The sequence below is a fragment of the Lissotriton vulgaris genome, assembly GCF_964263255.1.
Source record: "Lissotriton vulgaris chromosome 8 unlocalized genomic scaffold, aLisVul1.2 SUPER_8_unloc_1, whole genome shotgun sequence".
Lineage (NCBI taxonomy): Eukaryota > Metazoa > Chordata > Amphibia > Caudata > Salamandridae > Lissotriton > Lissotriton vulgaris.
In genome coordinates, this window is record NW_028240615.1 from 3,055,835 (window position 1) to 3,083,219 (window position 27,385).

The following is a 27,385-nucleotide window of genomic DNA, read 5'->3' on the forward strand; positions in this document are numbered from 1 at the left end:
AGGAATAGCCATCGTTCACAAGTCCACCCTCAAGGTCGCCACCCACGCGGATGGCACCCTCAACACCACCGAACACCTGCCCTTATGGTTCCACACCGACCCCACCACCATCCTCAGAGAAACACTCATCTACAGACCACCCGGACCCCGACCACAATTCAGCGACTCCATCGCCGACCTCGCCAGCACCCACGCACTCACCTCCACAGACTACATCCTCCTCTGGGATCTGAATTTCCACCTTGAGAACAACAACAATGCCAACTCTACCACCCTGATCCACAACCTCGCCAACCTCGGCCTCAGACATCTCGTCACGCACGCACCCACCCACGCCGCTGGCCACACACTGGACCCCATCTTCTCCACAGGCACCCACGTCGCCTTCGACCACACCACCGAACTCCACTGGACCGACCACCGCTGCATCCATTTCACCTTCAACAAACCAAACACGCACCATCACACCCAACAGCTTCCTCGCCGCTGCTGGAGCAAAGTCACCTCAGACCAGCTGGTCACCACCCTCGCCCAGAACCCACCAACCCAGACATAGCAGCCAGCAACCTCGGCAGTGGATCGACGACTGTGCCAACACCCTCGCCCCACTCAAGAAGCCCTCCAACAACCACGCCAGCAAGAGAGCCACCTGGTTCACCGACGAGCTGCAGACCTCCAAACGCGCCTGCCGGAAACTGGAGAAGATATGGCTTCACTAACGCACTTCGGGCAACCACAAGGACGCCACTCGCAGATATCACCACCTCATCAGAATAGCCAAGAGATCCTCCTTCAAAGGCCGCCTAGATAACAACACACACAACAGCAAAGAGCTCTTCAGCATCGTAAAGGAACTCTCCAACCCCAGCGCCAACGACATACCGTCCTCACAAGAACTGTGCAACTCACTAGCCATCTTCTTCCACCACAGGATCTCTGACATCCATGACAGCTTCAACACCATGACCGCCCGACTACGCCAGACGACGCCCCCCTCCCCCGTGAACACCACCAGCGTCAACCGTCTGACCTCCTGAACCAACATCAACGACGACGAGACATGCAAGGTAATGAACTCCATCCACTCAAGATCTCCGTCAGACCCGTGCCCACACCACGTATTCAACAAAGCTGACGCTGCCATCGCACCCCAACTACGGAAGGTCATCAACATCTCTTTCGAAACAGTGACATTCCCGGAAAGCTGGAAACATGCCGAAATTAACGCCCTCCTCAAAAAGCCCAAGGCGGACCCCAAGGACCTCAAGAACGTCACTGGGAACAGCACTGACACCCACCGACCATGCACGTAACCTAGGATTCATCCTCGACTCCTCCCTCTCCATGTCTAAGCAGGTCAACGCTGTCTCCTCCTCCTGCTACAACACCCTCCGCATGCTCCGCAGGATCTACAAGTGGATCCCAACCGAAACAAGAAGAACGGTGACACAGGCCCTCGTCAGCAGCAGACTGGACTACGGCAACGCACTCTACGCAGGAATCCCAGCCAAGCACCTACGACGACTACAACACATCCAAAACGCCTCCGCCCAACCGATCGTCAACGTCCTCCGCCACAGCCACATCACCCCCCCCCCCCACACCTGAGAGACCTACACTGGCTCCCCATTGACAAGAGGATCAGCTTCAAGCTCCTCACCCATGCACACAAAGCACTCCTCAACGCCGGACCAGCCTACCTGAACGGCAGACTCAACTTCTACACCCCGACTCTCCAGCTCCGCTTCGCCAGCCTCGCCCTCGCCGATGTCCCCCGCATCCAACGAACAACCTCCAGCGGCAGATCCTTCTCCTACCTCACCGCCAAGACCTGGAACACCCTCCCTACCCACCAACGGCAGACTCAAGACCTACTTGCCTTCAGAAGACTCCTCAAGACCTGGCTCTTCAAGCAGTTGCGGCACCCGCTCCCCAGCGCCTTGAGACCCTCTTGGGTAAGTAGCGCGCTTTACAAATACTCTGATTGATTGATTGGCGTAGTGGGCAAGGGATAGATGGATTTAACCCAGATGTCGTGTCTGGGGGAAAATGTTTGAATCATTCAGCACTCATCATTTGTTGCAGTAAGACTTTCACAGGGACAGCCTCTAGGAATACTGGCCAGACCCAGCAAGATCTCAACTAACTCCTTGATGTTGACAAGACAATACTGCAAAACCATGTAGAACTCAACTCCCCATTTAAAAAAATGATCCTCCCAACCCAAGCTCTTGGGATGAAAACAGACCAGTGACCCAAATGCATCACTTTACTACAAGCCCTTCACTCGGAGCCTCCTTCCCCTGAACCAAAGTCAACTTTACAGAACCACCAACACAAAAGGGACTAATAGGAGATAAGTTCTATTTCTGACCATGAAGGATTGCATCAGTCCACTTCCACACCTTACCCATCAGTTGGTAGCTTTGTGAAATGCTAGAAATGACTTGTTTGCTAACAATTCAAATATTATCTCACCACAATGCTACCACAAAAACACCATCAACCTTTTCTCCCCTCCCCTGTCGCTCTTCCACTAAGTACTGCAACTTCCTAGCTTTGTCTCCAGGCTCGGAATTGTGACATTGCAAAGCCATCCATGCCCACAATGTGAATGTAATAATACATTTCTTCAAAGAACTACGGCCACTGTGATAGATTAGAGATTCTACTTATAATGAGGCATATTCTCTTTTCTCGATTCTCGATTCTCAGGATATCCGTTTCACTAGGGACTACTCTCTTAACTTTTGTTTGCCTATGTTAGTATATGGTAGCCTCCCCCCCATAATATTGTCTTATAGACTTTGCGGAAAAACCTGCATCCACATTAAGTTTACTATGTACTATCTTGCGTATTGAGAAAACATGCCATCCACCAAACATTTCAGATGCTCTTGGGTAACCCCTCATACCATTGCAGTTTCAGTTGTATTGGCTATGATCTAATAAACATTTAAGAAGGATACACGCTCCCATACCTCAGTTAACACTTGGGGCTAGAGGCAGAAAGTAATCAAAACATGAGTAAGAATTGCGGATCACGAAGTAGTATGTGTATTCTCTTACCCAGGGGTGCCATCTTCCCGAAGCATCCTCTAGCACCAGGAACACAGTGCATATGGGCAAGGGGGTTGTGTGGTGTTATCTGTGGGACTTCCCACTAGAAAGGTCCCAGTATCTATCCATTTTTGTTTTAAGATCTCCTCTCATGGTGATACCTAATGGTACCTCCTCTATCCATTTGCTTAATTCATCCAGGCATGTATGTGATGCTGGCAGCGGTATATAGAACTAAAAACGTCCATTGCTTCCCATCTAACTTGCCCGAAATGTAGAGGAATCTGCTATTGGTGTCTGTCCTAGATCTCAGGAATGTAAAGGGAAATGTCTCGTAAAGAAGATCCTGGAGATCTGTGTAAATCGCCCATGGAACGCTCTCATAGATCCATATATTCTCTGAAAGTTGCATTTAAAACTTAAAAATTGGGTCTCCTGCAGCATCAGTTTTGCGGAGAAGAGTTGCCCTCTCTTGATCTTGTGGTTTAACCCAATTAGCGTTCCAGGACATCCTCTGAAATTGAATCTGGGGTATTATCAGCTGCCATCATTGAAGTTGTGTGTGTGCCATAAACCAAATATAACAGTCTAACAAATCAGAAGTTTATGAACATCTCTGCTCAACTTCCTCCAACCCTATATTTCTATCTCCCCAGAACTGTCGCCCCACCCATGTACCATATACCCAATGTTTTAGATGTACTATTTATTAGTCATTCAAAATCAACATCGCTTCTCCCCTTACTTGAACATTGGAATTTCCACGTTCTTCTAGAGTAGAACTAAGATCTGTGTAAACCGACAGTGGGACCAGGGACTGCCCCAAAAGTGTTCAATGTGGACCTTTCTTTATCGGAACTGCAGCATTACTACCTGTCCCTTTCTTCTAGCCCTGGTCAAGCCCCAACCTCAATTCACCACCCCACAATCATAATGTTTTTAGGGCTCATGTGATTGCATTTGAAATAGAGGGCAGTGTAGGGAAGATGTGTTTGTGTATGCATCTCAGGGCGTAAGAGGGAGAAAAGGTCATATCAACACGGTAAGAAGTACATAATTTAAAATGACTTACTGTTCTTGATTGTTTGCCTCAAGTGTCGTTTCTGAAGCTGACCCGGAGGGGGTGAAGAGGTGTTCTAGGGCAATAGTTCCTAAGTCATCATCTTCTCTGGAACATCGGGCAGGGTCCATCAGCTTTGTAGTCTGACCTCTATTCCTCCGAATTTCTTGCTGGATGCTGTTGCCATGGTGGTCTCACACACTGTCTTCAATCGTGGTCGGTGCTCAGTGCTGTGTCTTACCCAGTGCCTCAGAGTCTTCTTGTTCCTAAGGATATTAGAAGGAGGGCAAATGATCCATATCTGGCAAACCAGTTTTATGATGGTCTTTAGTCTCTCCTCTGAGAGGACACCAGTACCTGTAGGTTGTGTGGTAGACTCACCAATACCCATACTATCATTACATGTTGCATACTTCCGACAAGGTGGCCAGTCCCCTCTCATCACCCTCTTCCCAGGGGACCTATGGTCTTGTTTGTTGAGGCACAGGGCAGCGGTCCGCTAGCAGGCCATACACTCTACCCCTCCCCCAGGGTCACTGCTCTCCTGTTCTACAGATTGACAGTGCTCTTGCAGTCTCTGGCAGGTCTCCAGATAGGCTGCTTCACACTAGAGTTAGCGAAACTCTTCACTGTGTGCAAAGGGTGATCAAAAAGTAATTACTGTTCCTACTTTGGTGAGTGGCTGTTCTGCTTGCCTCCCACTCCTGTCTATGAGACAGTCTCTTCAACCCTCCCTCGTCACATCACGTAAGGGTCCTCGTAAGTGGGGGTGGCTGGTCTGGTATTCCAGCTCGAGCCAACCATTGGGCCTCACCTCGCAGGATTCAGCCCAGCAGCTGTTCTGGAAAGGGACCTCACTTTGTGATCGCATCTGAGGGAGTGCACTGCTCTGCTCCTCAAAGATGTCTTGCTCACTCCTGTGCCATCTCTACCATTCCACTCGGCCCGACACGAATGCCCAGGCCAAGGAAGGCAGCCTCTGCGCTATGCTTAAGCAGCTGAGAAGCTCTGCACTTCGAGACGGCACTACAAGAATTCTGGAGCCTCACGCAGGCATTGGTGCTGCTGGACTGCTATCTGTAGAACAGTATGGTGCAGGATATTTGGGGAGCTCCTCAGGGCTCATCCTCAGTGTTTGCAGGCTTGGACAAGCCACATCTCATCAAGGACATTAGGTAATTTGACAATTTCACATTAATGCGAACGGATTTACTCTCGGTCTCCCTCCATGCCCAACTGATTTTGAAGAGCAAATGTCTCACCTACAAGGCCATCAGTGATGGTACCTCCCCCATTCGGTCCAAGAAACAAGGCAACTGAGGCGATGATGTCATATCAGGAGCCACATCAGAAGACTGCAGAAGAAAATGTGCAAGCGGGAAAAAAGAGAAGGCAGGGCTATGCAGCTCCCATGATTTGAAACCGTGTCCCAACATCAGAACTGCTCCTACCTTCCTGCAAATCGGAAAAAGGTGAAGACTCATCTCTTCCCTCCTCCCAATCCCCTCCTGCTTGCCTTTGTGTAAAAGATCCTGAGTTGTACACTTGGATTCTCGCCTACTGTTCAGTGCTCCAGTTACTTCCTATCTAGGTTCGAGCTCTACGTCTATCCTTGCTTAGACACAGAAATATATGGCTTTCGCCTTGCCCGTAGCCAGACAGGGTGTTGCTGACAGCATCTAGCTGAGATGATTCCAGAGGCGCCTGTCGGCATGTGTGGAGTATCAGGAAATGGCTAGAAAATGAAATTATCTATAAGAAAGGTGTGTTTATTTTAACGGTGTCAAGCAATTGGCTGTCTGAGAAGTTTCACACAGTGTCACTAAATCATCTTGGAGCTGGGATACCAGGTTCGAGTCAAAACGTCGGCCCAACATCCAGTGATTCTGGGAAAATCACTTAATAGCCCCGTGCCTACCAATAATGAATGTGTCCTTGTGTAATGTAACTGGTGCTCATTTAAAGCGCTCCAATACCATCAGGTCAAGTTTGCGCAATATAAAAACTGGGAAATAAAAAACAAAAAAGCTCCCTTACTGTTTATTTGGACTGCTCCTGCCAGTCTCCTACTAAAGTAAAGCCTTGGCTAGTCCATGACATTCAGGTGTGAATTTATTTTCTGATTGGCATCACAACCTCAAGTTGCGTTCAGCTGTATTTTTCTTCCCCCTACATACATTTTCCCAAATTTTTGTAGCAGCTGCATTATTTAGATTCTTTTATGAGGTCAGTGGCATATTCTGAGTAACTAATCGTTGCTACTCCTATACGCATACTAACCTGGCTCATCTGAAAGAAACACGTTAGTGATAGATTCCTTACCTTAGAATTACCCCCAGGCGTCAGACTGGATCCAGAAAGTTTTTGTCATCAGTAATCCTGCACGCCGATAGGCGTCATCGTGCACCTCCATGTACGTCTTTGGCGTGGTAGTTGCCGACAGTTCTTTCTTTTTCCGTGCCGGCAAGCGCGTATCCGGAGATTGTGGTATCCCTATTCACGTTTTGACGGAGTTTTTTTTGGGACTTTTGTCTCCGTTTTTTTGAGTCTTCGACTCCTGGTGTAGAGGGATGCCCGTTTTAAATCTTGCGCGGCTTGTCCCCGCACAATATCGGTGACTGACCTGCACCGTGAGTGTCTCTATTGTCTGGGGCGCGACCACGACTCCGAGTCGTGCTCCAAATTTTGGGCCATGGCTCCGAAAACTAGGAGGGAGCGGTCCCGAAAGTTACTGGAGGCCTGGGGGTCGGCTCCAGGCCATTCAAGGTCCTGGTCCCTTGGGAGGCTCAGGAACCGGTCGCGAGCCGCCATCACCATTGTTCGACGAAGTCTTCGCACTTGGAGTCAGGTAAGGCGAAGCACAAGAAGTCGAAGAAGCGCTGTCGCTCTTTGCCTTCCCCTAGCCTGTCGCGCGACACAGCTGAGGGTGCGGGTGGTACCACCCCCTCTGCTCCGGCAGATGTAGGCAGTTGCAGATGGCCTACCCGCCTTTTCCGGGTCCATCTGCCACTCCGGCTCAGTTGCAGGAATTCCGTTCAGCCATGGCACGAGTCTTTGGGCCGTCGGCACGCCTTCCGCCCGCTGGTCTGACTGGGGGTCCTCGCTCTTTTGCGTTTCCGGCTCCGGCCCGACATCGTCAACGACTCCGGTCTCGGCGCCGAGAGACCCCCATGGATCGATGCATAGATCCTAGCCGATGTCGGTTGGCCTCGTTCGACCTCTATCGACGCCGTCCCTGGCTTCCACCCTGACATGGAAACAGTCCCGGACCGGTGTCGATCGATGCCGATTCCGACGCCGTTAGGGAATTTCTATCCCTTTCTCCATCCATCTCCCTCTTTTCTGCCTGCCCGGCAGGTTGGGGAAGACGGGGGGGACTGGAAGGGGTCTGAGGACCCTCGCGCAGCGCAATGCAAGTTAGACCCGGACTGGGAAGAGGATGTTGAGGATGCAGGTTTCTTGTATTTTATTTCAGAACCTGGTGCACAGTCTCCTTCTACCGTGGCTACAGAGGAAGGTGGTACGTCTTCTGTGGTGTCGCTTAGAGCAGCCGAGGCTCTCCACTCGAGCTACCTACAGTGGCCATCAGGACTAACCTCCTGACAGAAGTGCACCGGCCTGCGTCTTCCTCTACAGAGCCGCTGCTGCCCTTTAATGATGCACTTTCCAACGTTCTTTTGGGCACCTGGTCCAGGCCTAACACAGGGGCTTCTGTGGATAAGAATGTGTCCCAACGCCATCGCCCAGCCCCGGTCAACCCCATTTTCCTCTCCAAACACCCAACCCCCAAGAGCTTGGTCGTCCAAGCCTCTGCTTCCCTAAGCGCATTCCCTTCTGCACCTCTGGACAGGGAATCCAAGAAACTGGAACAGTTTGGGAAGAAAATGTTTACTTCCGCCAGTTCAGGGCTTCGGTCTGTGAACACCGCATGCCTCTTGGGCCATTAATCCCATTCTGTGTGGGAGACGGTTGCGCAGGTGCTGCCTCAGTGTCCGGAGGAGGCACGGCCGGTGCTCTCCCAAGCTATTTCTGAGGGGAGAGACGCAGTCAAGTTCACAATTCATTGTGGTCTTGACACTGCCGACTCGCTGTGCAGGGCAATTTCCACAACAGTGGCGCTACGCCGCCACACCTGGCTGGAAACAACTGGCTTTTCCAGGGATGTCCAGAACACTCTGATGGACATGCCCTTTGATGGCATTCGCCTTTTTGGCGATAAGGCAGACAGTGCGTTGGAGCGTTTTAAGGACTCGCGAGCTACGGCCAAGTCCTTAGGCCTTACGGCCATGTGCACTCCTTCCGCTTCTGCTTTTTGCTCATTTCGTGGCCAAGGAAAGGAACCCCCAAACACGTTCTTTTCAGAGCTACAGGCCTGCGCAGCAACAGTCTCAGCGCAGCCGCGGACATGGGACCCGCTGAGGTGGGTCACAGGGCCCGCAGGCCGGTCAGTCCACCACCTTCCTGGTCTGGTGTTTCAGGCCCACCAAACGCCATTGGATGGCAGGATTCGCCATCACCTCCCCCACTGGCGCACCATCTCCTCGGACAGGTGGGTTTTGCAGATAGTCTGAGGGGGCTACTCCCTCTTCTTCGAGACAACCCCTCCAGCCATGCCACCTCAGTACCATCGCATGTTGGGGCATCACTTGGTAACTTTTCCAACAGGAAGTTGCGGCCCTCTTAGCTAAGAGGGCCATCAAGTGCATTCCGCACCAGAAGTAGGTTGTGGTTCTTACTCCAACTACTTCCTGGTTCCAAAGAAGGACAAGGGCCTGCGTCCTATCTTAGACTTTTGAAACGTCAATCGCTTGCTCAGGAAGGAGAAGTTCAAGATGTTCACACTTGCTCAGGTCTTGTCTGCCCTATACCCGCAAGACTGGATGGTAGCTTTGGACTTGCAGGACGCCTATTTTCATATCCCCGTCCTGCCAGCCCACAGGCATTATATGCGGTTCACGGTAGGCCACGAGCATTTTCAGTTCACTGTGCTCCCTTTCGGCCTTACCGGTGCCCCTCGAGTGTTCACGAAAGTGATGGCGGTGGTCGCAGCTCATCTGCTCAGATCAGGGGTTTCGGTCTTCCCCTATCTCTACGACTGGCTGTGAAGGAAGGCTTGCCCCAGGCAGTTGTCTCCCACCTCCAGACTATGGCTAACCTCCTGCATTTGCTGGAGTTCTCCATCAACGTGCCGAAGTCGCACCTAGTTCCCTCTCAGAAGCTCCTCTTTATCGGAGCGGCTCTGGACATGGCGCAGTTTCGGGGTTGTCCTCCCGAACATCGAGTTCGGAACGTTTGGGCTATGAGTCCAATCTTTCTGCCCTTGTCCTGGGTTTCGGTCAGGATGACCTTGAGGCTGCTGGGCCTCATGGCCTCCTGCAACCTGCTGACCAATCATGCCAGATGGCATGTGCAGTGAATAAACAGGTGAGCAACCCAATATACCCTTGCGGGCTCGGGCAAAGTTAATACAAAAAGAGTTGGCCAGCAAGGGGTTTTGTTGATTAACTAATTTACAGCACCATAGGGACCTGTATTATATCATAGTACCCGGGTCTGGAATAAATCAATGGCTGTTTTTGGATTTGTTAATTTCTTAAAAAGAGTCCAGTAAAATCAGAACAACACAGTGTTACCACACTAACACCATATATACATTAAGTAGAAAATTTTAAGTAAAAAAACGGAAAGACCAGGATTTTGTGTTATTAGAGTATTATTATTCAAATCAGGCAGGGTACATACATAGATATTATTTAGATATTAAAGGTATTGGTAGTATCATCCTTAAACATATCTAAACATTAAGTCCAAACTGCTCAAAAATAAATACAATGATTTCAACTCAAAAATCAGAAGAAAATCAAAGGAAGGTGAGTACACAAAATATGCAGAGATGGACTGAAGTAGTCGACGTTTCGCTCTTTTTGAAGATTTCACAAGACCATCATCAGGACAGAAAGGTTATATATACAAGTGATGACCCTTTAGATTTCTTGAGTGTGCGTCTATGAGTATTTAAGACGATCGCAACACTTTGAATCGTGGCGTTGGTTCAGGGCAGATACTGTTTCTCAAGTGCCCAAATGTCACTCTTGATTTACATATAAATGTTGTCTGAGATTTCCAACAGTGAATCCAAAGTGGGTCGTTTTCCCAGCACACATGTAAATTTCTAATTAGAGTTATATGACGAGGCCGCATCCGAGAAAGCTTCTGGCAGGTCCGGCAAGGATTACATGTGCGGCCTCTGCTGTGGGACCTGAAATTTCTGTGGGCACAGCATCAAGGGGATCTGTCCGAGCACATCCAGATCTCGGAAGGCACTGCACAGCAGTTGCAGTGGTGGCTCACAAACCAACATTGGGTCAGCTGCAGCTCCCTCTCCTTTCCCCAACAGGAGCACACAGTGGTGACTGATGCGTCCCTCCTGGGATGGGGCGGCCATATGGGAGAGGCGGAGATCAGAGGCCTCTCGTCTCCGGCGGAGTCCAGGCTCCATATCAACTTTCTGGAGCTCCTGGCGATCCTACTTGCACAGAAGGCATTCCTTCCCTCTGTCACTGGGAGAGTAGTGGAGGTGTACACAGACAACACCACCGCCATGTGGTATTGCAGCAAGCAAGGCGGGGTGGGGTTGTGGACCCTATGTCAGGAGGCTCTGCGTCTCTGGACATGGCTGGAACGTCAAAGCATTTCCTTGACGGTTCAACACTTGACAAGTTCCTTGAACGCCAGGGTGGACAAACTCTGCTGCAGGTGCATGATTGATCACAAATGGCATCTGCACTCGGAGGTGGCGCAAGGTCTCTTTCAACAGTGGGGAGAGCCTTGGTTAGATCTATTCGCCACCGAAGAAAACACGCAATGTCATCTCTTCTGTGCCTTGCAATTTCCAAGGCGGCACTCGCTCTGCAATGCTTTTTGTCACGAGTGGAGCTGCGGTCTATTGTACGCCTTTCCGCCTATACCACTTCTACCCAGAGTGCTGAAGAAGATCAGGCGCGACCGGGCCCAAGTTATTCTTGTAGCCCCAGACTGGGCTCAAAGAGTTTGGTATCCTGAGCTACTCAGTATGAGCATGGATCCCCCAATCCAACTGCCTCTTCTGGAGGATCTTCTGTCGCAGCAGCAGGGGACAGTCTTCCACCCGAACCTGTCCAGCCTCCACCTACATGTGTGGAGATTGAGCGGCGACAGTTGATTCCTTTTGATTTGCCTCCTGAAGTCTGTAATACCATTCTGGCAGCCTGGCGTCTCTCCACTAAATCGGTATACGCTTGCAGGTGGAACAAATTTGTGGCATGGTGCACAGCAAAGGCTGTGGATACCCTTTCTGCTCCTCTTTCACAAGTCCTTTTGTTCTTTCTTTCTCTGGCCCAGTAGGGCTCTGCTCTGGGCACTATTAAGGGCTACCTTTCAGCGATTTCAACCTTTCTCAAGCTCCCTGATCAGTCCTCGCTTTTCAAGTCCCCTGTTGTAAATAGATTTCTCAAAGGCATTACACACCTTTTCCCTCCTATTCCGTTTGCTATGCCGCAGTGGGACTTGAATCTAGGTCTTACTTATTTAATGTGCGCTCCTTTTAAGCCACTTCATAACTGTCCTCTTCGTTTATTGACTTTGAAGATTGCTTTCCTGGTTGCCATCACCTTCGCTAGGTGCGTGAGTGAGCTCCAAGCTCTTTCCTTCCGCCTCCGCACCCTTCCAGAGAGGAAGAGAGGCTACACCGTCTCGACCCAAAACGTGCGCTCTCATTCTACCTGAATCACACATAACCGTTCCGGGTGGATGACCAGCTCTTTGTTGGCTGTTCACAAGAGGACTATCTCCCGCTGGGTCGTCTTGTGTATCAAGGCCTGTTATTCTCTGGCTAAAATTGAACCTCTGGTGGGGTTGCGCACCATTCTACCAGGGCGACAACAGCTACTACTGCAGTGAGACGTGGTGTCCCCCTGTAAGACATCTGTCAGGCAGCCACGTGGGACTAGCTGCACACTTTTACTAAGCCATATTGCCTTGACAGCCAATTCCGGAGAGACGGCTTCTTTGTCCGTTCTGTTCTTCGTGACTTTCTGGTGTGATCTTGATTCGCAGACCAACCACCGGGGTTGGTATTGCTGGGGTATCTAGTCTAAGGTAAGGAATCCATCATTAACGGATTTCTTTCAGATGACCAAGTTACTTACCTTCGGTAACGATATATCTGTAAGAAACATTAGTTAGTGATAGATTCCTTACCACCCCACCCATCCTCCCCGTTCTGCGAACTGATTTCTAGGGTTAAGGTCATCCCTTTCAGGGCCCTAGTTTCAATGCACCAGTGGTCAGTATTTTGCATGGCTCTGCGTTCCTGGCGCGGAAAGTCGTGTACAGAACTGTCATCAGGGCGCGGCTAAGTAGCTCCAACGACGCCATCTCAGCGACTACGATGCCAACAACATACGAGGAGCCGCACCACGACACCTACCGACGCGCAGGGGTACTGCTGATGAAAACTTTCCGGATCCAGTCTGACGCCTGGGGATAATTCTAAAGTAAGGAATCTATCACTAACTAATGTTTCTTACAGATATATTGTTACCGAACGTAAGTAACTTGTTCATTAATACTTTCAGCACTTTCATGGCTGGTTCTGTGTGATAATGGTGAAATCTAAAGAAATAATTGTACCAAGAACACAAAACATGAAGGAAAAAATCGATTCCATTGACAATTATAAAGAAACGATTATGGAAGAGTACGAGAAGGAAGTTAATTCCCGATAACAACGCTGGCCTAAAACCTTAACTAAACCCAGCCATTAACATAGTCTTTACTATGAGCATCACATCCTAAGTCTAACATTAACTTTAAACAAAGTCCTAAGTACAACCCTAACTCAACCTAAATATAACTCTCACGAGTACCATAACTCCACACCTTTACCCAATCCTAAACCTAGCCCTGTCCCTATTCCAAATCTCAGCCCTCAGCCCTCAGCCCTAAACCATAATAAAGACTTAACCCAACCGTATCAATTCCAGTGTAGAAGAAAATCGATTTCTTCATGCCTGCTCTAATACTGAACGCGTTTATTGTAACAAAAATATCAAAATTAAGCACGGAGTAAGACATCGGCTCACTTCCCATGATAATATGCTTTTTTCAGACGCTAAGCTATTCATTGGTGAATCCTCGCTTACAAGTGGCGATAGGAAAAGGAAGCTGAAAACATCAGAATCGCAATTACAGTGTGTGGGCCCAAGTGTGGGCGCAAGTATATCATGGGCATTTAAAACTGCTAAGATTAAATAACATGGCTCTTTCATTAAATGCATTGTAATGCCATCCATGACTATTAAAGGCATATAACAAGTTCACATAAAGAACCACTAAAACCAGACCTGCAAACCTGAACTCATTGATAAGTAAAACGTGTTTCAGTATTAAATTGAATTTCTTCTTTCATACTCAAAATGAGAAAAATGTTTCTTTTCTTAATTCCATGTCAAATTCAAATCTTATCCCTGCTTGTTTGGTATATCTTCTGTTTTGTACCTTCAACTATTTAAGTGTCATCAGATCCAGAAACTCCTTAAATCTGTGAAGATGTGGCAAGCTACGCTGCTAGATGTCTCGATCAAGATTGGTGACAGGCACTACTGCCTAGGAAAGGGGCTGTCTATACATCTAGACGTCTGCTTACGACTGGTTCAAGTGACCTTTGTAACTTCTCCTTGAGCTTCCTCAAAGAAATTGGTTCTGCTCGCTTTGTTACTTGAATCTTAGTAAATTGTATTGTAATAAAACTAGCATTCTTATAGATCTGTAATTACTCTTATGTAAAGCGCTATGAAACTCATTGGGTCTATTCTGTGCATATAAAACTGCAAATAAAAAAAACCATAATATACATTTGGGCCATTACAGGAAGAGTCTATTTCACAAGCAGAGGAACAAAAACTACAATATCTTTAAACACTACATGAGGAAACCTAACCAAATCTGGCAAGTGGTAACTATTGAAGTGTTCCCTTATGTGCATCTGGCTGCTATTTATCAGCTGTGCCTATGCATGGAAGGCTCTGTGCTTAGTTTAAGCCAGTGGTTTCTGGTGCTGGGCATTGGCACTTATGACAGTCTGCCACGTGGTGCCGCTGTTTGTCTTATTTAGAGCTGAGCACAACAGTTGTTTATTCATTCAGTATATATTGACTAATACCTACTGACCAAGTCTTTCATCTAGCTTTGGGAGCCTGGAATAGTCTGAACTGTCCCACTTGTAGGAGTGTGATGGTTTGGTAGTTGTGCTGGTACTGTCATTGGCAGCTGCTATGGGTGGTACAAGCTCCAGTGGCCTCCAGACAAGGGCCCTGGCACTAATGTTTTTTTTTTTTTTAACAAATTAAGCACTGGGAAGGCTGCGGTTTCTGCTTCAGTTGTCAGTGAATGAATGATCAGCGCCTGTTGGCTATCAGCAGATACATGCTTCAAACTAAGTGGCACTGTACTTCTTTACACCTTGTCCTTAGGACACACCTTGTTTAAGATTGCCCCGGTTTTTCTTTAGATGGGATAATTCAGTTGGTGATATTTAAATAGATTTCCTTTTTTGGAAATGATAGGCGTTGCTGATTTAGAGAACTCTACTAAGAACTTATACTTTGTGCTCATTATCCTTAAATTGCCATTTGAAAGATGAGAATTACAGTGCATCAGCGGGGAACGGTACACATACTTCATTAAGTACCTAGATGGCTTAAAAGCAGAGATCTAGCCAATCAAAAGTTTTAGGGGCATGTATTAGAAACTTCATATATATTATAGGTTTAGAAAATGTGGTATTAGCTATAAAATATGGCCATTTGGGTGTATTGTGCAAACCGGTGTTATGGGAAGGTGCTAAAATGATTGAAAGTTTCAAAGAATTGAAAGTGACAGAACAACCCAGGGGATATGTATTTCAGATCAATAAATATACAGACCGATGAGGCTAATTTGGTATACCAGAACACATAAGAGAAGGTTGGACTTGAGGAAGTCCACCAAAAATTTAGATTCTGGTAACTCCAATAGCTGTTTGCCTAGTAACACCTAGACCTTCACTTCCTTTTAAATGGCGCCTTTAGTGTTTTACTGTCAAACAAATAACTGAGCTTCAAATATTTCAGGTTCTTAAAATTGATATATCTTTTGAAATATTGGCTATTTTGAAACAATGTGCATCTATAGTTTCAATCCAGCCAGCACATTAATTTTGTTTTGGAATAGGCAAGTGTTAGACCAGTTCTTTGGGTCTTGTGGCCTTCAATCACAAATAATCAATCATTGTGGTGTGTTATCCCTGAAACCACATAAGCCAGAGAGCTGAGCTTACTAAATTGCTAAGTACCTCTTATGTATGCCTTTGACTTTTGGGATGCTAGCAAGCTCGAACTGTGAAAGCTTAAGGCAGCAGGTTGGTTGTGGGGTGGACAGTCAACTTCAGATCAGATGTATCACTCACACTAAGCATGTGTTAATACAGTTTTTATTTTTCATGCTGATCTTTTTTAAGACAAAAAAATAAGACTTTATTTTGTATTAAATATAATTCATGTAATGATGTAGATCCTATCAAAACAGTTCTGAATAAGGGGCAGCAGATACTTTATGCCATCTTTAGTAGTAGTGGTCTACACACTATCTCATTCTGTTTCTAGCAATTACACATTGAAGTAGCCAAAGAGCAGTGTAGGCTGTCAAAGCATCAGCGGCATAACAGTTTTCCTCAGGTTTTTGGTGAACATGCATCTTGATTCTTATCCGGCCATAGGGCTTCAGTACCAGTTGGTGCATTGCTTTGCCGCCCAACAGTATTTCCCACTCAGAGATGTCTGTGCACGTATGCAAGGTGCTGTTACATTCTTGCAGTTAAGTTCTTTGAAGAGAGGCAGCAGTCAGATGCTATCTGTGCTCAAAGACTAAAAGGGCTGCGTACAGGGGAGGTTCATGGACCTAAGGCATAGCCAGCTTATGGCAGTCTTAATCTCTGGCAATTTGGGAGCAGGTAGTATAAACAGAAGGACCTTAGAATGGTGCCACCACTTTACAATAATTGTAGTCTCGGCGAGTTGGAGTTTGGGCAGTTTAAGAAGCCTACATGGCTTCAAGGCATTCAAAATGCTTCACATTTAGTTAGTAGCTGATGGCATGCTTCTGTAGGAAATGGGAGAAAAGTTGCACTTCGTTCATGATCAGATCAATAGGTCCCTCTCATTCGCATCAGTCCAGGTATGATGTTGGGTAGACTAGTCACAGGCCTGTGATCTATACATTCTGTTACAATCCTCCACGTTGGCATAACTGGACATAGGCTTTGAGCTGAAGAAGGGGTCATACCAGAAATGTACCACCTTATCCCCAAAATACTTTGCTATAGTATAATCTTCCTCTTGCCCCTTGTTCATGTTTTCTCCCTCTCCAGAGGAGATTGAAAAGGTTTCTTGCAGGCACTCTCAGCCTCACTCTGGACTTATGAACAGATCTCTAATTAGCAAAAAGATGAACCCTGAAACAAACATAACGGCTATCTTGTATCCCAAAACAGTGGCAGCTGGGGTTTAAAATTGGCCCCAAATTTTAGTCCATCATTCAAAACTATTTTTGTTTCTAAGGTGTAATGCAACTCCATGGTATTCAGCTACCAATGTCAATTATCAGTCTGATTGAGTAGATTTGAGTCAAACAGGCACTGACCCATCAGGGCTTTTGCTCGGTCCTGGTGTCTTGGGCAGAGCAGGGTGCGTGAATGGACAGGTAGCCCGTATCTTTGTGTAGGTGTGCAGCTTTACTAATGCCCTTGTCCACGCCTTTTGTCCAGGTGTTGCTTCTCTCAGGGGACAGGTGGACTGCTGGAACTTGCTCAGTCCAGGGAAGGAGCACACAAAAGAACCTTCCTGCGCCATTTGAGTCTGATGTGACCGCTTGTAAACAGTTGGCTTTACGTTTGTTTCTACAACAATGGAGACAGTACACAGAAATGCTGGGAGAAAATCAGTGACAGAAGAGACATCATCTCTACTAAGGAAACCTAAGAGCCCCACAACATCCTTAGTGGTTATGTATATACATGGAGTAACCCTAACCTAGGGGTACCCCTCCGCACATGTACCCAGTTACCATTCTCACATGCCTCATTTTTTCAGGGAATAAGAGCTGGTAGGCAACCTTCCCACAAGTGTGCAGGGAATAAGGTCTGTACTCCATAACTGTCAATCAGCTGGTATCAGCATGTAGTCATGCTATTGCCTTGGCTTCAGGCTGATAGTCATCCATAGTAAAAAGTAAATAAAAATAAGACTACCACTTCAGGTGAACTTCTGTCGCCCAACAGAGGCTAGCACTGTGGATTATTAACAGTAATTACTGCAACAAAGTATGAAGCTCACATTTCAGGGAACTCATAATGCGAGCCTCCTGCACACACTCGGTGAGCAATAGTGAGAAAATTAGGAGCAAGATGTCACATGCCCACTGTGCACAACCTTTCAAAAATATTGTAATACAAAACACTGATACAGGTATTTAGTTATACAAATGTATTTGTCTGTATTTATGAAGGGTATCTCACTTGAAGATTGGTGATACAAGAATGGTTCATCACTTTGAGGAAATAGTTTTTACAAAGCTTTTCAAATGGTTTTGTTTTGTATATGGTTCGTTGTCCATTGGTACTTGATTTTAACAGTTTGTATTGGATGCATCAACTGTAAAATATCTCTGTTGCACCAATGGCTTTTAGAGTTTTCAAGTATTTGATTGGAGCAATGTCTGCATCACATCACACCAGAAACATTTACCATGAAAAACATCTAGTAGTAACAGTGATCATACTGTGTTTTGTTGATGGAGAGTGCTTAAAGTCTACAGCATTCAGAGCAAAATATAACTTGGCCCCTTTCCTAAATGGGTACATCCTGTTATTACACACTTGCATGTCAATGAATAGGCCGCAGGTAAAGGATCAAGCCAATGCGTGCCTAATTTGTGCTGTGAACTGCAGGTGGAGAGCACCAGGACTCAACCTTTTGTAAATAGTCTGATTTTGACTCGGTGCATGAGAGATAAAGGCAGAAAAGGGAGAATGGAGGGTAAAGAGAAAGACCCGATAAGCGTGTCAAATGGAGAAAGCAGGGATAAAAAAGATCATGTGAGATACAGAGGCAGGACATATAGGATGGAAGCAGAAAGAGGTTTGAGGTGGAATAAAAAGGAGGCACCTTCAGTATATATTTTTTCTTTGCAAATTGAGCAAGATTTCAAGACATGATCTTTCTTTGACCCAGCCACAAGGGCCACTCAATTTCCCTATGAATGGCTCATTCACAAACTGTTTACCACATGAAAGGAAAGCTGGCCTCCCCTGCTTTATTAACAGAAACCACAGTTAGCCAACCCTCTTTATTTCAAGAATGCAGTCATTTTTAGAATTCAGTTTCTATATTTTGTTGAACATCATTTTATAAAACTATTGAATTTGATTTGGTCTGCTTTTATGATCTTATTTATTTATTTTTGCTTTTGTTGATTGTTGCTCTTGTAACTCCTGGTGTTGTGTTCTCCAGGCTATGGCCATTCGGATGCAGATGTCCTTCACCAGTCGCTGCTAGAAGCCAACATTGCCACTGAAGTATGCCTTACCATTCTGGACACGTTATCCTTATTCACGATGGCATTTAAGGTTTGTACATCGTATTCGGATTTAAATGTTTTATTTTATTCTTGAGACCCAGATGTTATATAGTGCGACCTTCGTATTTGTCATACCAATTGATTTTATATATACAATTGGTGTCATTAAAGAGTTATTATTAGCGATGTGTGTTGAAAGCCAAACCCGGTTGTTTGGTGTTCATTTGCTCTGCACCAGTGATAGACCCTATTTCTGATATTCACTTTTTGAGACGAGTCGATTTATGTAGCTTTCTTCCTTATGTTAAATGCTGAATGACTTTGGATAATTTTACAAAACTTTGAAACCAAAGATAAGAAGAGCTATAATTTTACATTATACGTGCACCCACCCACAGACTACCTTTGTTTCAATAGAATATTTTTCAGTAGGCATGTTGCGATCCCTCGAAAACGGTCTCTGTCCAATTCCAAAACACTCACATCCTCACCACAAAAATACACACATTGCATTGCAGTCCAAATTCTATCTACGAATAACATCATAAGCATTTCATTTGATTTGACAAAGGTATCTTCACCATCCTGAGGACAAAGTAAATGATTATCTCTTCACACTGCACCTTGGCCACATGGAGCTCCTCTACCAGTGACCACTAATGTACAAGTGTACTCTTCGACCATTTGATAGCAATGCAGTGATGGCACTGGTTGTATCAAACGTTCGGAGGTTGGGGATACCAGTCTTTCCCTACCTCGATGACTGGCTGTTGTAAGCAGGCTCACCACAGTCAGCCGTAGATCACCTCCAGATGACTGCTCAAGCAATGTACCAAAATTCGCACAAGGCATTTTCAACAGAGGCGTTCCTTACTAGATGATTGGATATGATTCAGTTCAGAGCCTTTCCTCCATCACATGGATTCCATCCAGGTTTTGCAAAGTACTGCAAATATATGTAGTGGTGGATGCTCAAGTGCAGTTGGACCCCTCTTCCATTCCCCATCCAGAGCTGCTGATGCTGACTATTGCGTCACAGCTGGGTTGAGAAGGTCATCTGAGAGAAGTGGAGATCAGCGGTTTCTGGTGGAAACCTAACCACATCAGTTTGCTGAAGCTGCTGGCCCTTTACCTGGTCTTGAAGTCCTTCCTATTGTCTATTAAGGGGAGGCTGGTCCTAGTTCTCATGCACAACACCACTACTGGGTGGTATTACACAAGCAGGGTGGAATGGTGTCCTGTGTGAAGAGTTGTTATGCCTCAAGAGTTGGCCTTGGGCATCAGGGCATCTCCCTGACCAATGACCCACCTGCATGATCTTTGAATGTCAGGGTGGACAAGCTCAGCCAGTGGCGCCTGGCGTGTCATCCAGGGCAGGTGGACCAGGGCATATTCTAACAGTGTGAAGAACCCTGGCTAGTGCTTTTTGCTACTGTTGAGAATGCTTAATGTTACAATATTGGAGTTTACAAGAAGGCTGTCTTTCAGAGATGCCTTCAGGCTAGAGAGGAGAACTGGGACTTCTGAAAGCTTTCCACCTTTCTACCCAGTGTACTGAAGGATATCAGTAATGACAGGGACTAAGTTAGACTAGTGACTCCGGATTAGGCCTGGGGGTGTGTTACCTGGAACTTCTGGATATGAACATCTTTTCTCGGGTCAGGTTAAAGCTTTAGATGGATAGTCTGTTGTAGCAGGGCAAAGTTCTGTACTTAGGCCTGCGTAATCTACACCTCAATGCATAATATACACCTGGAGATTAAATGGTGGCAGTTGACTGCGCTCAGTCTGCCTCCTGGGATTGTGTATGTTATCCTTGCTGTGCAGTGTCCCTCTGCAAAGTCTATTTAAGTGAGGGTCTAGGACAACTTTGTGTCTTGGAGTGACGTCTGCAACCTAGACCCCTTGTAAGCCACACTGTTGGATGTGTTATTGTTTGTTTGTTTTTAGCCCAGCAAGGACATGAGGGGGCACCTTTCAGAGTTATTTGTCAGCTCCTTCAGCCTTTGTCCGTTTATCAGACCAACCGTCCTTGTTTCAATCACATGTTATGAATAGGTTTATATAAGGTTTCACATACATGTTTTCTCCCAAACCTTTTGTAATGCCAAAGTGGGACCTATGTTGGGTCCCGACTTTTCTCATGTGTACTCTCTTCAAGCCAATGCACAGCTGCTCGTTTTGCCTTTTGACAGTATAGACTGTCTTCCTCGTTGTAATTACTTTAGCTCTTTGTGTGAGTGAGCGCCAGGTTTTTTCAGTGCAACTGCCATGCACCACCTTTTTTCTGGAGAAACTGGTGCTGAAGACCAGGGCGGCCTTTTTGCCAAAAGTTGTGACTCCCTTTCACTGTGGGTAACCAATCACTCTCCCAGTGTTCTTTGCAACGCCTCACCCCTCAAAAGCGGAGGAGAGACTCCTCTCCTGGACCCTAAAAGAGCTTTTAGCTTTTACATCGATTGTACCTAAGACTATTGGGTGGCAATCAGCTTTTGATGATCCCTGGGGCAGAGAATGATAAGGTGGTGTAGAAAAGGACTTAATCAAGATGGATAGTTCTTTGCATAAAGTTCTGCTACACATTGGCAGCCCGGTCTGAATGGAAGGGCATTTCTTCCCTTCTGGCCTACAGGACTTTTTGGTCTGAGCCCACTTCAAAGTCCCTCCAACTTTTGAGGTACTGCTTTTGTATCTATTGTAAAGGTGAGGAATCTGTGGTTAGAAGTATCCATCAGAAGAACAAGTTACTTATCGTCTGTAACACTCTTCCTGGTGGATACTCTGTCTAACTGCAGATTCCTCACTGCCTCTTCCCTCCCTGTTCTGTGGAGTGGTCTCATTTTACCATCTAAAATGGTACTGAATTTGAGATCTCCAATTGTGTTGTTCTCAGCGTGCAAGGGCACGGAAAGAGTAAAGCAAGAAATTGACTGTGGCGCACACAGTTGGCGCTCATAGGCTTCTCCCCTCCGCTACTTCTACGATGGCACTAAGTCAACATAGAGTTGCACAGCACCACTGAACGGTGTGTGGGAGCACTGCTCTAAAAGCGTCCTAATACAGTCTGGCTCCTGAGGATGTTGTAAAGGTCAGTAATCTTTGGTTACTTAGAGTATCTACCTGAAAGAGTGTTACCCAAGATAAGTAACCAGTGTTAGACCTGGCATCTTTGGCGTGGTTTCCCCTGTCTTTTTGGCCTCTACCTCCTGTATTTTTGATGTTGTGCTGGATTTCGTTTTTGCTGGTTTAGATGCTTTGGACACTCTGCCACTGCTGATCAGTGCCAGAGTGTAAATGCTCCCTGTGTAAATTGTGATGATGATTGGATATACATATGGCATATTTATGTCACCAAGAAGTCCCTAGTAAAGTGCACTGGGTGTGCCAGGGCTGGTCATAACAAATGCTACTCGTGGACCTGCAGCACTGATTGTGCCACCCACATGAGTAGCCCCAAAATGGTGTCTCAGGCCTGCCACTGCAGTGCCTGTGTGCAGTCTGTGAACTGCCATGTCCTCCTGGTCAGTGTCCCCACTGACCAGGCCTAACCCTTCCCTTTTTGTGCACATTGGTCACCTCTATGGAAGGCCCAAGGTACCCCCCTGGGCAGGGTGCAGTGTATGTGAAAGGTAGAGCATGTACTGGTGCAGGTGACATGCCCTGGTAGTGAATGACAGCGATTTCGTTCTTCACTATTGTAAGGCTATCTTGCTCCATAGGTTAACATGGAGGATGCTGGCTACAGTGGCTACCAGCATTTCTTCCCATAGGAACAAGATAGGACATCAGAGTCTAGTACCCCTGAACTCAGAATTTAATAACACATCTTTTAGGAAAGGTTATTTTTGAATCCTGTGTTTGAGAACAGCACTTTTAGAAAGTTGCTGTTCTCTTGTCTGACTTTCCTGTGTGCCTTGGCCTGTTTGTGTATTGACTGTCTGGTTTGAGAGTGACAGGGGCAGTCGTTGGAGGAGCACCTGGTGACTCACGGTGTCGAAGGCAGCACTCAAGTCCAGGAGGATCACTGCCACTGACCCCCCGTATCAAGAATGCTCCTTGGTGGAGGAAGCAAGGAGCATTCTTGATACGGGGGTGTCAGTGGCAGTGATCCTCCTGGACTTGAGTGCTGCCTTCGACACTGTGAGTCACCAGGTGCTCCTCCAACGACTGTCAGAGGTGGGTGTCACGGGGATGGCCCTCAAATGGCTTGAGTCCTTCCTCTCTGACCGCTTCTATCAAGTCTGGGAAGGGGCAGAGCAGTCGACCCTGTTCCCTCTTCAATGTGGAGTCCCGCAGGGCTCATCATTGAGCCCTACCTTATTTAACGTCTATATGACTCCACTTGAGAGAGTGGTCTCCCCTTCAGGAGTGAAGATCATCAGCTATGCTGATGATACTCAGCTGGTTGTAGGCCTTACCCAGCTGGCGGAACAACCAGAGGTTCTTCATGACTGCCTTGCCAACGTTCATCGTTGGATGTCCCACTCTGCCCTTAAGCTCAACGGAGAGAAAACTGAGCTTATGTTGCTAGGCAAATCTAGGCCTTCGCTCATCGCCAGTTGCTGGCCTCGGTCTCTGGGTGACCCACCATCTCCTAAGAAGGAGATTAAGAGCCTAGGAGTATGGCTGGAGGAAGACCTGTCCTTTAGGGCACATGCTAGGAAGACCGCAGGGGTGTGTTTTGGCCTGTTGCGGTCAGCGCGCAAGGTGCTACCACTGCTCCCCAATCCATCCAGGAAGCTTCTGATTCGTGGTTTAATCTTGTCGAGACTTGACTACGGGAACGCACTGTTCCTTGGCGCTCCGGAAGCGACCTTTAGGACCCTTCAACAGGTGCAGAATGCAGCCGCTAGACTGCTGACGGAGGTTCCTAGAAGACATTCAGCTGCTCCGGCCCTGAAAACGCTTCACTGGCTCCCGGTTAAGGAGCGGGTGAAATTTAAAGCGTTATGCACGGCCCATAAAATCTTGCATGGTAGGGGCCCTTCTATCTTGTCCAATATGGCTCGCCCCTATAAACCCACACGGCCACTGCGATCGGACCAAGGACGTCTTCTGCAGTTAACCAGAGTAAAAAGAGCTCGCTCTGGGGGCCGGCGTTTTTCAGTGCAAGTGGCGGCACTGTGGAACTCCCTGCCCTTTAAGATTCGTTCGGAGCCTAACATTCTGCACTTTAGGAAACTCCTGAAGACGCATTTGTTTCCTGTGTAGTGACTGAGTCTGAGCTTTCCCTTCTTCGTTCTGTTAAGCGCCGGGATGCCCCTGGGTAACTGAGCGCGCTACAAATTTCATATAATAATAATAATAATAATAACAGGGGCTGGGGATTCCCCAGGAGGCTGGCTGAGTCAGCCCTAGGCTGAATGACTGCATTTGCAACTTGAGTGGTGGGAGGAGAAAGCACCTGGGCCTGAATAGGGCTGTGCCTGCCTTCCACAATGCTGGCGCCGCCTCCTGCTGGGCGGCTGACGACCCTGCCCCTCACTCTGAAAGGAAAGGAGAAGCCAGGAAAACAAAGTGCTCAAGAAACACCCAGAACTGGTTCAGACCGGGCTCTGAGCCCACATGCACAAAGAGAACAAAGACTTTTAGGGGTATAAGTACAGGACCCCTGACAACAGAAAATTAGATCATCCTGGAATCAAGAAGGAACCTCTGCCAAGGAGAAAGCTGAAACTGAAGAAGGAAGATTGTCCAGCTGTTGCTCTGCTGAATTGCCCTGCTGTTGCTTTGCTGCCAAAGAGAGGGGAAGGACTTTGCTGTGCTGTGTCCCCTTGCTTGAAGGAATCTCCAAGGGCCTGAGAAGAGCTGGCTCCCTGTTCTGAAGTCCCAGGAACAAAAGGACTTCACCCCCAGCTTCCCCTGAGCTCTACTGAGAGAGTTCTGTCCTTCCTGGAGTGCTTGGCCCATGTGTGGTGCCTCTGGAAGTTGTACCTGTGTTGGGAAGCTGGAAACTGAGCTTGAGAGACTTTGCTAAAGAAAAGTTATTGCATCGCTCGCTGCGGAGCGCATCCACGACAGTGCAAGAAGATTCCTGCCACTACGAAGGTCGAGATCGTCGCAGCGTCTGTTGCCGCTGTCAGAGCCGTTGCATCCTTTGTTTGCGGGACGCACCCGATCGGTGCGGGAAGCATAACATCGCTGCGAGTGTCGTCGCAGAGCCTGTCGTCGCTGGGTGAGATCGCCGCAAGCCTGCTTGCGGACCGCATCACGACGCTGCGAGAGTCATCACCGAAGTCATCGCATCGAGGACTGGGAGAGAGAGATCACCGCTGGATCGCGCATCGTCGCCCCGTAGATCGTCGCAGCCCCTAAGAGATCGACTCATCGTGCCTTTGCGAGAGCAAACTTTCTACGGAACCTACGCACCGAAATCCATACAAGTGGCCTTCCTCCCCATACAGACCGTATTCGTCGCAACACGCCCGCTTCTGCAGCGGGGCTGTCGCATCGCCTCCCCAGGGTCTCAGGAGCAACGCATCGCTTGTTTTCCACCTCACCAGCTTCTGCTTTTGGAACTTTGTCGCAACTAAAGGTACTGTATCTGAAACGTGACGCAACAGTGAACTTTTCACGCAACTGTGGATTATTTTATCGCAACCTAAAGAACTTTTATTACAACCTTAAGACCTCTTTTGAAACCATATTCTTGAAATGTGTATGTTGGATTTTTGTCGTTTTGGTCTTGTGTAGTTTAGATTAAATACCTTTATTTTTCTAAACTGTTGTAGAGTCAGTTTGTGGTGTTTTCACTGTGTTACTGTGAGTGTTGGTACAAATACTTTACACATTGCCTTCTGATTAGCCTTGACTGCTCGTGCCAAGCTACCTAGAGGGTGAGCAGGGGTTATCCCAGAGGGTTTCCTCCTTACCCTGACTAGAATCAAGGGTCCCTATTTGGACAGTGGTACCTACCTCTGCCAACTAGAGACCCCAGTTCTAACAACTAGCTTATGTGGAACAGAGACGAGTTGCGTACTACCTGTACCACTCGAAAACTGGGAGACCTAGAGGACCACCTCAAAATCAGTTCATGTAATGAACAATTGCCATGCTCAAGTTGTGGGGGGTTGATATCGCTGAATATAATATATTCCTATAAAATGCTGTTTCAATACCTCTATGTTGGTGAAAACCAATAAGGTTTAAACCGAAAAAATAGAAAGCAACAGCTGCTAAGATCCTCCAGGCTCATCTGTTATATCCTTTCCCTTTGCAATTTTTAATGATGCATCGTCTCCCACTCTTGATAAATGCGTCCTCTTATATAATCTAGTGTGGCTGCTGTACGTTCATAATCTCTGCTCTTCCTTTGTTAGAACCAACTGATGGCTGATCACGGACACAACCCACTAATGAAAAAGGTTTTTGATGTGTACCTTTGCTTTCTTCAAAAGAACCAATCGGAAACAGCACTGAAAAATGTTTTCACAGCGTTGCGGTCATTAATATATAAGGTGAGTTGATCAGTGCTCGTTATTTTTGGTGCTATTAGCATCTGGGTTTAAATGTTTTACTATGTTTTCTTGTATAGCTTATGGTTTGTTTTATTTGCAGAAAAAAGGGCTAATGTCTTCTTACATTAAGATATGCCTTCCCTTAGTCCCCTCTGTGACAGCGAGGCCACGTGGCATGGACTGCTGTGGCAAACTGGAAGAAACAATGCATGAATGGCGGGGCTGCAGTCATAAGTACATTAAAATAAGGAGAAACTGGTGGGACTATTATGGTCTGTTTGTTAATCTAATGCATAGGTGCCATAATGCTTATCCCCGATTGCTGGGGTTGTGTGGCTTTGGGTTTCTGATTTCACGCTGAACTATTGCATATGTGTTTGTAAATTAAGCAGAATCATTGTTTGTGATACTTTGTTGTTGAAAAGAATAACCTCTTTCTATAAAAAAAAGTGCCACAGTAAATATTATCATTTTTCTGTTGAAGCTTGCACTTTGGTCAGCTCAGAATCTGGAGTATTATTTCAAGACTTCCCAATATATTATTGTTATGTTGTGCCTAATGTGTACTTGTCCTTTCTCTTTCCAGTTTCCTTCTACGTTCTATGAGGGAAGGGCTGACATGTGTGCTGCTCTGTGTTATGAAATACTGAAGTGCTGCAATTCCAAGCTCAGCTCCATTCGCACGGATGCATCACAGTTGCTATATTTCTTAATGAGAAATAACTTTGACTACACTGGAAAGAAATCGTTTGTCCGAACCCACTTGCAGGTTGGTATTCTTAATGTTTAATCCTTTCGTGAGAGGTGGCAATTCTCACTTTCTTTAACATCTCCTCCCTTACATGCAGTTTTTTTCTTCTGTAAAGATTCCGGTTCAATGGTGGTTTACTTTGCCTCTGAAGCAGTACTACCATTTGTTGGAATTAGAGAAAAGTAAGATAAGTAAAAAATACATGAGCAGCTGCATTTATTTTCACAGAGCTCACCTGTTCTGGAAATATTTACACTGGTAAGTTATATATGGGTAGGCTTGCATTAAAGGTTATGGACCAGATGTACGGCCATTCCGTTTTGCGACGACTCTCAAATCGCGATTCACAAAATGGAATATAGTAATGGGTCTCAGACACATTTAGTGATTCCTAATGGTGTCACA

The 27,385-nt window shown here is 46.8% G+C and overlaps 1 protein-coding gene across 9 annotated transcripts in view; it reads left to right on the forward strand.

The window, feature by feature from the left end:
• Positions 1–27,385, forward strand: part of DOCK9 (dedicator of cytokinesis 9) — a 1,255,128-nt gene that overhangs the window by 993,120 nt on the left and 234,623 nt on the right. For all 9 annotated transcript variants that reach the window (XM_086947866.1, XM_086947869.1, XM_086947867.1 and 6 more), the window contains exons 39-41: positions 18,706–18,821; positions 26,092–26,229; positions 26,816–26,998. In XM_086947866.1, the coding sequence (XP_086803992.1) occupies positions 18,706–18,821; positions 26,092–26,229; positions 26,816–26,998 (437 nt within the window). The remainder of the gene's footprint in view (positions 1–18,705; positions 18,822–26,091; positions 26,230–26,815; positions 26,999–27,385) is intronic.